At 39.8% G+C, this 11,717-nt stretch overlaps 1 protein-coding gene across 1 annotated transcript in view; it reads left to right on the top strand.

Annotated features, from left to right (window-relative positions):
• Window positions 1-366: 366 nt before the first annotated feature.
• Window positions 367-11,717, top strand: part of LOC102209111 (adenosylhomocysteinase 2-like) — a 15,346-nt gene continuing 3,995 nt past the window's right edge. The window contains exons 1-13 of the mRNA XM_005745932.1: window positions 367-443; window positions 6,750-6,846; window positions 7,221-7,358; window positions 7,523-7,623; window positions 7,853-7,955; window positions 8,046-8,140; window positions 9,924-10,030; window positions 10,118-10,234; window positions 10,444-10,507; window positions 10,595-10,683; window positions 10,808-10,878; window positions 11,000-11,094; window positions 11,177-11,275. Coding sequence (XP_005745989.1) covers window positions 369-443; window positions 6,750-6,846; window positions 7,221-7,358; window positions 7,523-7,623; window positions 7,853-7,955; window positions 8,046-8,140; window positions 9,924-10,030; window positions 10,118-10,234; window positions 10,444-10,507; window positions 10,595-10,683; window positions 10,808-10,878; window positions 11,000-11,094; window positions 11,177-11,275 — 1,251 coding nt within the window. The 5' untranslated portion in view covers window positions 367-368. The remainder of the gene's footprint in view (window positions 444-6,749; window positions 6,847-7,220; window positions 7,359-7,522; window positions 7,624-7,852; window positions 7,956-8,045; window positions 8,141-9,923; window positions 10,031-10,117; window positions 10,235-10,443; window positions 10,508-10,594; window positions 10,684-10,807; window positions 10,879-10,999; window positions 11,095-11,176; window positions 11,276-11,717) is intronic.

Below are 11,717 nucleotides of genomic sequence, written 5' to 3'. Positions count from 1 at the left end.
TAACCCTTTTGTTAAGAATAATGTTCTTTCCTCGTGACCAGTTCTTCTGTCGTTTTTCTTTATGTTGCAATAACTGTCATTACGTTGCAAAACTGTCACCTCCCTGCTGTCTGTTTATTTTAAACTATTTTCATCTGTGGCCTCAAAAAGCACTCAACTGAGATTTTCTTTCCTTAAATCTCGCTCTTCATCTTTGTAGTTCCTGCTGTCTGTATTTTCTCAGAATCACACACAGAAAGCTTCACAGAGGTCACATTTCTCACTTCCACCTTCTTTTGTCACCTGTTTGGTGAGGGCGTGGCATCAAGCGTCACTTGAACAGCATCGGCTTGCAGCTCTGCAGGGTTCATGAGAGTCACTGTGCCAGCATGAAGAAAGCGTATAATCTAGTGAATATATCTAAGGCCAAGAGTGAGGAGGCGGTGCAGTCCATCTGTATCAAGGTATCACAGCTTTTCTTTCTTTTACAGAGGGCAGCGAGTCGAGGACTTGATGTGTAATTACAATTCAAGCTTTTTTAAGATTAGAGGGTTTAAGCAACATTACATTGGTTATGTTGGTCTTTGTCGATTGCACTGGCATAGAGGAAATGTGTGGTTGGACACAAAGAGAGAGATATTTTAGACATTAAGATGTAATTCTGAGATTTATTTGAAGAGTATCTGTGCAGTAGCTGCTTTGAATTTGAATGTCCACCTGTCCCTCATTAAGTTAACTTTCACACTGCTCCAAGTCAAAGGTTAATAGCTTTTGTGTTAATGATTGGTGGCTTGTGTAAGTGGCAGCTATTTTTGGAAGGTGGTATTTAAGTGATTTTACGAAACACAAGGTTTTCTTATAACCATGTGTTTTAAAAAAAAGCCCCCAGACTTTAAAATACAGCTTTATTTATATTTATTGGTGACTTTTTAATATAATTAATTTTTGTTTGTACCTGGTATTACTACACCCCATGTACAAAAGCCCTGGGCCACTTACAGGAAGTGCTTGGTCAGTTTTTATGGTGATGTTAATGCCTGGGGAGGTTTGAACTCTGCAGTTGTTGACACACTATGTGCCTCAGTAGAGCAGTGATCCTGCTCTGTGACTGTCACGGTCTGTGGGATTTGCTGTGGACTTCTGTTATCTGTGTTTTGTCTTAAATTCTAGTTTTCTTTATGCCTTTTACTGCTAGGCTGCTTTTTGATTCCTGTTAGTTTCATGTTTATTTCAGCATGTCATATTTTAGGTCAAGGTTAGGAGTTGTGGAGTTTAGTTACTCGTGTTTTAGACAATTCAGCTCTGATTATGCTTTAATCCCAGTCTGCTATAGAGTTTACTTCCATCTCATCCTCATGTGTCTTTTCTTGTACAGTTTGTTCAAGTTTCTTATCGATTTTTCACTGCCTGTTTTATTTTGCTAGTTAATTGTCTCCTATGTCTTGTCTTTAATCAAATGCTGAAATCTCAAGGCAAACTTCAAGAAACAACAAAACCTTTATTTAGGTGAAGGATAAAAATCCAAAGAATTCATAGCAAAGTTCAAAATCTTCCTGAGCTCCAGAGGCACATTTTAAGACAAGTTGAACAGACTGAAAGCCTCGTTATACCCTGCAGTGCCTGGCAAACAGCACCATACAATAATGTTGTCATCAAACTGACATGTGCTGTCATAATCCGCCCTTACTGCCCATCGTCCGCCACAGCTGTCTTGAAGACACAAGTGCACAGTTGTGTTAGTTTTTACTGTGAATTTAATGATATATCAGTGCATATACACATTCACTTATACTGAGGGAGCTATTGCAACAGCACAATGGTGTGGTGGTTTGCACTGTTGCCTCAAAGCAAGGTCCTGGGTCAGGAGCACTCCAGCTTCTCCCATACTCCAAGACATGTAGTGCCTTGCAGTGCAATTATTATCTTGCAGTTATATACATAGTAGGTAAGTGCGGCAGAGTGGGTAACAAAACACAGCTGAACTAGACCAGGAGCCAAACTGAAAACAGGCCACAAGAGACAAATGACTATCAAAATACAACAGGAGGTAACATGACAGAGAAACTCCTAACACCTAACTCTCATGTTTTTTAACTTGCTTTTGGTTGATTTTTATCTTTATGTTTTAGCTCCTGTGAAGCACTTTGTGATTTTTATCTTGAAAGGTGCTATATAGATAAGATTTTACTTGACTTTTTTACTTTACAAATACTTAACAAGATACGAGAGACTATAGGAGAATTACAAAGTAAAACACAAAGTAACACATATCACTCTAAACACAAGACTAGAAACCATAAAATAAAACAGAGGCCAAGGCAAAAGAAAATATGAACATCACAAGAAATTCATCACAGAAATGAAAACTTGAACCACCCACTAAAAATTCTAAACAAAAAAAACAACAACCCTGAACTAAATTTAAGTTTAACAGTGTTACTAAAACTGTAACCAAACAGAAAATATTTAATATCAAACCCTTTAGCGTTCTGCTCAACCAATTGGTAGAGCACATTTTCAGGCCCTATCTAACTGAGGCTTTTGCTGAAATTGACCTACCATGTTGAGTCTTTTCTACCAATTGGTTTACATCTGTAATGCCAAAAAAGTCCACCAGAAGGCACTGTGAATTGAAACTGTTGGCTCTTCTTATACCCCTCCCAACCAGGAAGTCAGAAACAAAAAAACATCCAACATATTTTGAGTGTTTTTGATGAAACTAAGATAGGAAGATATAATTTTTTCTTATATGACAGTGTTAGAGGACTTACTAAACAGATGTATTTCACTTGACAGCATTAAAAAAGTGAAATTAAATGTTTAATAATTTTTTTTAAAAGTGGTCAACCAAACGGTTGATTTGTCCCTTTATGGTGCTACTGCTAACATAACCTAAATGTTATTAAAATTGATTATTTGCCATAAAATCAGACCACTAGACCCATTTTCTTTATCCATTGCTATTGATAAATCACATTAAGTGTTAGCACAGCAAGAATATGCTGAAATAATTTCCTCAGTAAGTCATTTTTGTAACTTTCTGAGTTAATATTATTAAATATTGTAAAAATCAAGACTAACATGTGGAAATCACAAATATCACAACTGATTACCTTTTAACCAAATTACAGTATCTGGTAAATTAATATTGCTAAGTTCTCAAAATTATAATTTCATGTTTAACAAGTACTATATGGACGTTAAACAATTATATGGCTAAAAATCACATAGTCCTGTGGCATGATACTCATGTATACTCTGTTTTGGTCATGCATGACCAAACTGCACCGGTGGAGCTCCCCTGATGGCAGACAAAGACCTGTTGAAGAAGGGCCATAGAGCCTGTTGTTACAGGTCTGATGAAGGTCTGATTGTGGTGGTGGTGGTCAGAGGGCCCGGTGGCGCCAGTGTCCGGCAGCCTCGCCTCTGTCAGTGTGCCCCAGGGCGGCTGTGGCTACAATGTAGCTTGCCATCACCAGTGTGTGAATGTGTGTGTGAATGGGTGGATGACTGGTTGTGTAAAGCGCTTTGGGGTCCTTAGGGACTAGTAAAGCACTATTCAAATACAGGACATTTACCATTTTACCATGATTGCAATAAAATGATTTGACAAGAAATGTGTTAACCTTCTAAACAATGCCTGTGGATTCATGCCTCTTTCATTGGTCAAACGGTGGAGCAAAGAGCCCAATGCAAAGACCAATGCCCATCACTCATCCCTGTATATAATTAGCATATGGGAAGAATTAAGCTTTCTGATATGATATTACACCTGTATAAGACAAGTTATAAGTTACAAGTTAAGGAGATGGCATATTCCACTGTTCGGATACATCCTTGACTTGAATACCTGGTCTACAAGAGGGACTGTGCCCTACTGGACCAGAAACCGATGACTCTCAAAAGGTTTCCACCTGGCTGTGTCTGAACCAAGTTAACAAGCCAGCATCTAGAGTTGGAGGACCATGATTCAGCTCTCCAAGACCACAGAATCAATGCTACACCCTAAGACCCTGACGACCAAAACCACGAGCAGGTGTGCTTGATTTGCACTGTTTTTATTTGATTTTGATTTTGCACAGTAGCATTCAATCATAAATGGCCTGAATGGGAGTATTTTGTGCTGCAGCACATTTTTCACATTTGCAGACTAAAAAAACGATGTATTTTGTTGTTTGATATAATACTTTCCTCTGATGGAATGAAAACAGCAATGTTCACTGGGATGCTACTAGAAATAAACTGTATCCAATGCCCTGGATAGTTTTTGTTATCAATTTAATTATAATTTGGCCTTTTTTATAATTGTATTATCTAATGTATTTGTATGACATTTCATACTTTTACCATTAAGTGACATCTCAACCGTTTGGTAGAGATCAATATTTTAAAAACTACAGGGTCTATTGAAAAAATATATATATTGATTGTGGTTATTACTCACCCAAATCAATAAGAAATGCAAACAAAAAAAAATCCATTGTTTTTTCTTGGTGTTGACCTCAAAGGGTTAATTCAAAGTTAAAAACCACAAAACCCACAGTTCTGAATCAGTGTTTTAGCATCTGCATACTCGTCCTGTGTCCTACTTGTGTTCCCTGGGTGGATCTCTGGTTGCCACTTGGTTGGGCTTGCTGCCCCTTATGTAACAAAGCTCGTCCTTTGTTTTTCTTTTGTTTTGTCCGCTTCAGAGACCTGTGTTTGGTTTCTCTTTCACACCATTCATTAGAGTGTCTTTACTTGGTCTGGCACTTCATGGCACTTCATGGCTCAGTTGCTGTGGTCTCTAAACACTTCCACTTTCCAATAATACCACTTGTGGGATATCTCAGCGGGAGGAAATTTCACAAACTGACTTGTTGCAATGGTGGCATCCTGTTACAGTACCACACCCTAATTTAGCAAGCTCTTAAGAACAATTCATGCTTTTATAAATGTTTGCACAGGCAGAGCGCACGGCTAGGTGCTGGATTTTATATGCCTAATTTCAGAGATTATGAGGCGTGACCCAGTACTGTTGCCCATAAAGTGTATATTTAAACCAGATCAGCAAAGTTTACTAATGTTGTTAATGTTGACAAGAGACCTTTGCCAAACAAAGTATTTAAATGAGGCATGCTTGTCACAGTCTGGCGGAGGCAGACTGTATGGAGTGAACAAACTAAAACAAACAACAAAAAAAAGCCTGGACATGAAACTTGGAAACATGGTGTGGAGAACGTGACGTGAACAACAGACCACCTGACAAAGAATGAACAGAAACACGCCGACTAAATACACACATGGGGAAACAGCTGACACTAGTCTGACATAATGAGACAAAGGAAGCAAAACTGACTACACTGACATACGACACAGACCTTCAAAATAAAACAGGAGACATGAGACGCAGACATGACAATATAAACTTGACAACATAAGACACGCAGCATGAAACACATAAAGGGAGAGGGAAACTTAAATACAGGGGAAGAAAACACAAAGGGAATCTAATAAACAAATGAACTTAGCTACCCTAAGTTCATTATAAAATTTATTTGGATTCTAGATTTCTTCTTGCACCCTCGGTCTAGTTTAAATGTGTGGTTAAGTTGGGGGATTTAAAAAATATTACCCTGCCTGGACTTAAAGATACCTGGAATTAAACTGTATCACATGTAATGAAAAGAAAGATTTTTTCAGGAACGTAAACCCAGACCAATGCTTTTTAAAATGTGCAATATAAAAACCATAGGCTACCATCATTAAATACATGGCAAACCAAATCAATTCTGCATAACACTGTAGGTGTTCTGAGATGAGATTAGAAACCTGAACTCGTGCTTCACTAAGCTTTCCTGAAGGCAGACACCTTTTCCATGCATAATATCTTTTTCATTGCTTTGCTTTGTGTCATAAAAAAGCCTCAAACATATGTGTTAATCGCTTCTGTCTTGTTGTTTTTAGTTGCATGACTGCTGTGTTTCAGCCATGAGTGCAGTTTCTTGCTTTTTTCTTCTTTTTTGCTCACAGTTGTTGTTTTCTCCTTCTGTGGGGTTTGAAAGCAGCTGACGAGTTATGACAGCTAATAACAGAATTGAAACAAGTTAGTCAAACCCCCATTACTTTAGGAGCTATATGTTGCTGTATTTTTTACATTAGAAAAAAATAAGCACCCTCTCCTTTCCTGTAATGCATCTCACAAGGTGCTAATGTTCCCATTTGAGGCTTATTAAGGATCAAGTTTGCAAAAAACAGAAATATGTTACATTTTCCAGAATGCAATTAAATGATATCTTAAATGCGAAGCTTCAAACACTTGAGGTCAGCGTGTGGGCGTGTTGGTCTTGGTGGGTGTGCACATATGTAAGAGAAAGAACAAAAGCAGAAAAAAAAATCTGCCATCCACAGAAAAGCTGAAGACAGGTGGTGAGCCTTCAGTAAGGCTGAGCTGTAGGTTTAAGTCTACGCGTGCAGCCAGGGAGCAGACATGGCCAAGTGGGATTCCTGTGGCAGCAGCCCAGCCTTCAAACAGCCACACTGGATGGTGAGATTGCAACAGATACAGAGATAAAAGAGAGAAATAGAAAGATTAATGACACAGATAGGCTGTGAGAAGAGAGTTAAAAGAAAGTTGGTGTTTTATGAGCAAATGTATCTGCTTTGACTGCCGCATCTATCTGCTTCAAACAGAGAGGAAAAAACTTTTGTGACCTGCTGAGAGGTAAAACTGAAATATTTGGTATCTGTCTTTTTGAGCCTGTCTGTGATTTCCTTTTATGATTCTTCAGCAAATACCGTTCACTGGCCAGAAGCAAGAATTCAACAGACCTCCCACAAGGACTGTTCGGTCCATGTCTCAGTCATCTACGGATAGCTTCGCTTCAGGTATGGAAACATGAAAACAGACTCGCTGTTAAGTCTAATCACATGTCTCTGATATATAAACTGAGCTGTTTTTTTGATCCCAGCATCGCAAACCGAGGATTAACCCTGTAGGCCAAACCTTAATTAAAGTGAAAAGTCTTCTGCAGAATTAGGCCTCATTAATTTGGTCCTAATCTGCTCCATGAGCCTTTCTCAAAAATGTCAGTCACTGCCAGAGTATGTGCAGACTTCAAAGAGATCAGAGAAAAGAATCACCTAGTTATCAACAAGATAAAGGCTGGAAAACCTGAGCCAAAGAATCATGTGTTTCTGTAATACTCCTTCATGCGTCAGCCAGATGATTTGTCTCACATAGTCTAAATTATGTGTTGCAGTGCACAGTGACACCTCTGATGATGAGTCTTCTCCTCGAGACAAGCTTCAGAAATCCACCAAAGGCCCGTCTGACTTCTGCATCAAAAACATCAGTCAGGCTGATTTTGGACGCAAAGAAATAGAAATGGCAGAGCAAGGTACGCCAATACCAACGGCCTTCAAACCACAGTTTATGCAGAAGTTACAATATAACAGTAAAATGAATGTTACTGCCCATCTAAAGAGGCTCTGTAGAGAAATGCACAAGAGGATCTAAGACTGTCCTGGTTTTTGTGTCTTGATTCTCATCTGTGATATTTAGAAATGCCAGCTCTGATGAACCTGAGGAAAAGGGCAGGTGGGGAGAAACCGCTGGCTGGAGCCAAAGTAGTGGGCTGCACACACATCACTGCACAGACAGCGGTCAGTTCAACACACACACTGCTGTCAAATAAAGAAACAAGCACTGACAGAGATTTACAAAGTGCCAAATACAGATCTGGTTTGTTTCTTTAAATAAAGAGAAGAATATCACTATTTAGATTTGATTTGATTTCTATATTGCATATTATCCACAGTGCATCATATAATTCTGCATTAGCACTACTTCAGTGTCTAGAACCGGCCTCTGTGTGTTTATGGTGTCCTGCAGGTGCTGATTGAGACTCTGGCTGCGTTGGGGGCGCAGTGTCGCTGGGCGGCTTGTAACATTTTCTCGACTCAGAATGCTGTGGCGGCTGCTCTGGTTAAAGCAGGTACAGCTTCTGCACAAGCTCCTGGTTTTACTCTTCCTCCCTCTTACTTTTTTGACCATCACACATTTTTCATGCGACTTCCCTTCTCAGGCATCTCAGTGTTTGCGTGGAGAGGAGAATCGGAGGATGAGTTCTGGTGGTGTATTGACCATTGTGTCGGCACTGAGACCTGGCAGCCCAACATGGTATGATGATCGACTCTGCTTACACGTCACATAGCTTCCCCTAGAAGTACACAGTTCTTATGGTAGTTTCATTTTGATGGAGAGAGACAGGCTAGCAACCAAAAATGAACCAGAAAAAACACAATACATACAAGTTATAAACTGATTTGCATGTCATTGAGTGAAATAAGTATTTCATAGCCAAGATGAGATTTGGTACTTGGTGGAGAACCCTTTGTTGGCAAACACAGTGGTAAAGTGTTTCTTGTAGCTGGTTACCAGCTGTGTACACCACAGCACGTTTCTGTATCATTTAAAAAGACAGGCCTGCACATGTGGCTTCTTGAACACGAGGACCATTGCAGGCACTGCAAGATTTTAGTCCATTACCCCATAGTGTGTTACCAATGGTGTTTTTGGTGAGTGTGGTTCCTACTAACTTCAGATCACTAACAAGTTCCTCCGATATAATTTTGTGATGATTCACCACCTTTTTCAATTATCTCACTTCATGAGGCAAGATCTCACGTGGAGCTCTAGTGATCATTTTATATTTCTTCCACTTTTCCACTCTGGAATGGCCTACAAGTCCATCTTGCTGATGGACTTGTAGGCCATTCCAGACTTGTGCAGATACTTCTTAAGATCAGAATTATCTGTAATTGATTGATTATAATCTGTGTGTTATATGGACTCACAACCAGCATGAATTACAGCAGGGTTGTAGGGGATCATTTCACTCAGTGTGGGGTTTTTTGTTATTTTGTCTTGATCTTTTATTGATATTCGGTCTCTCTCCAGTAAAATGAAATTACCATGAAAATTAAACACTGTTCATTTATTTCTAAGTGAGCAAACTTACAAATTCAACAAGAGGTTGAATAATTATTTTCACTCACTGTATGCATAATGTGTCCTGTTTTTTTCAAAGCAGGTCTATTATGCACATTTCCAGCTCTATATCCTTAGCTATGTTTTCCTGCAGCCTCATCTGGAGTCTTAAAATAAACTTCTTTGAGCTAACTTTCTTCTAAATGTTGGCTTTCACCTGATAGCTTCATGTGCAGATTCTCTTAAGAGAGATTAATGTAATATTTAAGCATACATTTCAGGAGGAGTGTATTTGTACTCACATCCTCCGTGGTATTTCAGAAGATACTGTTCGTGTTTGAAGACTCTTTGTAGCCTCAGATCTTAAACACCGTTAGTATTTCAAATATAATTAATACTTGGTAAACTGTTCCTTTACACTCAAATTTTCAACGCAATTTATTGGAATTTATTGGAATCTTAATGAATAATTATTTGAGTACATGAACCTTTGATTTTATATATTTCAGATGCATTTTATTCAAAATTATTGCTTCATGTTTATGTGGGCCAAGAACCATTTGACCTACAATTCAGTGTGTTATCTACAAATGCTTCCATGAAGGTGCCTCGAGCTTGTTTTTCTTATTATGGTGGCTGTAGCTCAGGTGGCAGCGCAGGTCAGCCACTAATCAGAAGGTTGGTGGTTTGATCCCAGGCTGCCTCCGGGCTGCATGTCAAATATCCTTGGGCAAGATACTAACCCCATGTTTGCCTACTGGTGGTGGTCAGAGGGCCCGGTGGCGCCTGTGTCCGGCAGCCTCGCCTCTGTCAGTGCGCCCCAGGGCAGCTGTGGCTACAACGTAGCTTGCCATCGCCAGTGTGTGAATGTGTGTGTGAATGGGTGAATGACTGAATGTAGTGTAAAGCGCTTTGGGGTCCTATGGACTAGAAAAGCGCTATACAAATGCAGGCCATTTACCATTATTCCCAGGTCCTCGATGACGGTGGTGACTTGACTGACTGGATCTATAAGAAGTATCCGGAACTGTTTAAGAATCTCAAAGGTGTTGTGGAGGAAAGCATCACAGGGATCTATCGGTGAGTGTAAACACGAAGCTCGAATGACTTTTAAGGTTACAAAGTCAATCTGCAGCTCACGTGGGTGTTTCCGTGCCTCTGATTCAGGTTGTACCAGCTGTCAAAGGCAGGCAGACTGTCTGTTCCTGCTATGAATGTCAACGATTCGGTGACCAAACAGAAGTTTGACAACCTGTACTTCTGCAAGGAGTCTGTACTGGAAGGGTAATTAATCCTGCTGTGACTATTGGAGATTATGTATCGGAATTTCAGGAGCAGGACCACGCCTCCAAACACGCTCCTTCCAGTTGTCATCTATATAGGTTGACAAACTGTCTGTCAAACCTAAAATTAGGTCATGGGCCCAGCCAGTGAATAAACAGATAAAAACACCAGCATAGCAGCAAACTGACCATGGTCAACTCTGCTTCCAGGCTGAAGCGGACCACTGACATCATGTTTGGAGGAAAGCAGGTGGTGGTGTGTGGATATGGCGAGGTTAGTGGGATATAAAGTGTTTGCCCCGTGAAATAACCCACATTTAAGCCACTCGGCCAGACTGTGTTGAATTTCTTTTTCTCGTAGGTTGGAAAAGGCTGCTGCGCTGCCCTAAAAGCATTGGGTGCTATAGTGTATGTCACAGAAGTGGATCCTATCTGTGCCCTTCAGGCCTGGTATGAATAGAAGAAGCTTTTATCAACCAAGATGTGAAGTGTTCCCTCCTCTTACGCCACACCATGAAAAAAACATGATGAAATACTGTTTTAACCCTGTCCTCTTATCCCCCACTCCACTCAGCATGGATGGCTTCAGAGTAATTAAACTGAGTGAAATAGTCAGACATATAGACATGGTCATCACCTGCACAGGTGACTGCTGTCATCCTATGATTAATACTTTTTTTTTTAAACAAAACAATCAAAATATTATTTTTAATTAATTTTTTTTTCACCTGTTTTTTGTTTTTTTTTACTCACTGCTTCTCTGCAGGGAATAAAAATGTTGTGATGAGAGAACATCTGGACAAAATGAAGAATGGCTGCATAGTCTGCAACATGGGACACTCCAGCAGTGAGATAGATTTGGTAAAGACACATGTTGTGTGTGCGTGTATAGGCCTCTATATGTGAATGATTTGGCGTTAAACTATAGATTCCTATGTCTCAGGCTGGTCTGCGGTCTTTAGATCTGAAGTGGGTGCATGTGAGACCTCGGGTGGATCACGTCATCTGGCCTGATGGCAAGAGAATTGTCTTGCTGGCAGAGGTGAGGATACTCTGTTCTTCTAATGAGGCCCAAATCATGTAAGGACTTTAAATGTGTGACCTTGAAGTACACTGCTTATTTAGCAAGAGAAATATGCGCTCTTCTTAATGTATTATAAGGAACAGATGGATGAATCTGAGAGATTTTGAGATAAAAATAGAGAGAAATTCAGAAAAGAAAAGCAGCAATTATGATATAAAGACCAGGGCCCGTATCCCTAAAGATTCTGAGAATCCTCCCAGAGAGCTCCTAACTTAACCTAAAAAATTCCTTGCCAGGAGTTTTAGCTTAGAAGTGATTCCAGAACATTTTCAGTGAACTCTGAGCAAGGAATGGTTGGGAAATCCTATCTTAGTGAGGAGGTGTGGTTGACCCCGTTGCTAGGTATGAGTCATCATTTCAAAAGCCGTGATTGGTTGATCCTACAAGTTTGATGGAAATG

This window comes from Pundamilia nyererei, unplaced genomic scaffold (assembly GCF_000239375.1).
Source record: "Pundamilia nyererei isolate P.nyererei 1_Seehausen unplaced genomic scaffold, PunNye1.0 scaffold00170, whole genome shotgun sequence".
Classification (NCBI taxonomy): Eukaryota; Metazoa; Chordata; class Actinopteri; order Cichliformes; family Cichlidae; genus Pundamilia; species Pundamilia nyererei.
The sequence above is the reverse complement of the archived record's forward strand: the minus strand, read 5'-3'. Positions and strand labels throughout refer to the sequence as shown.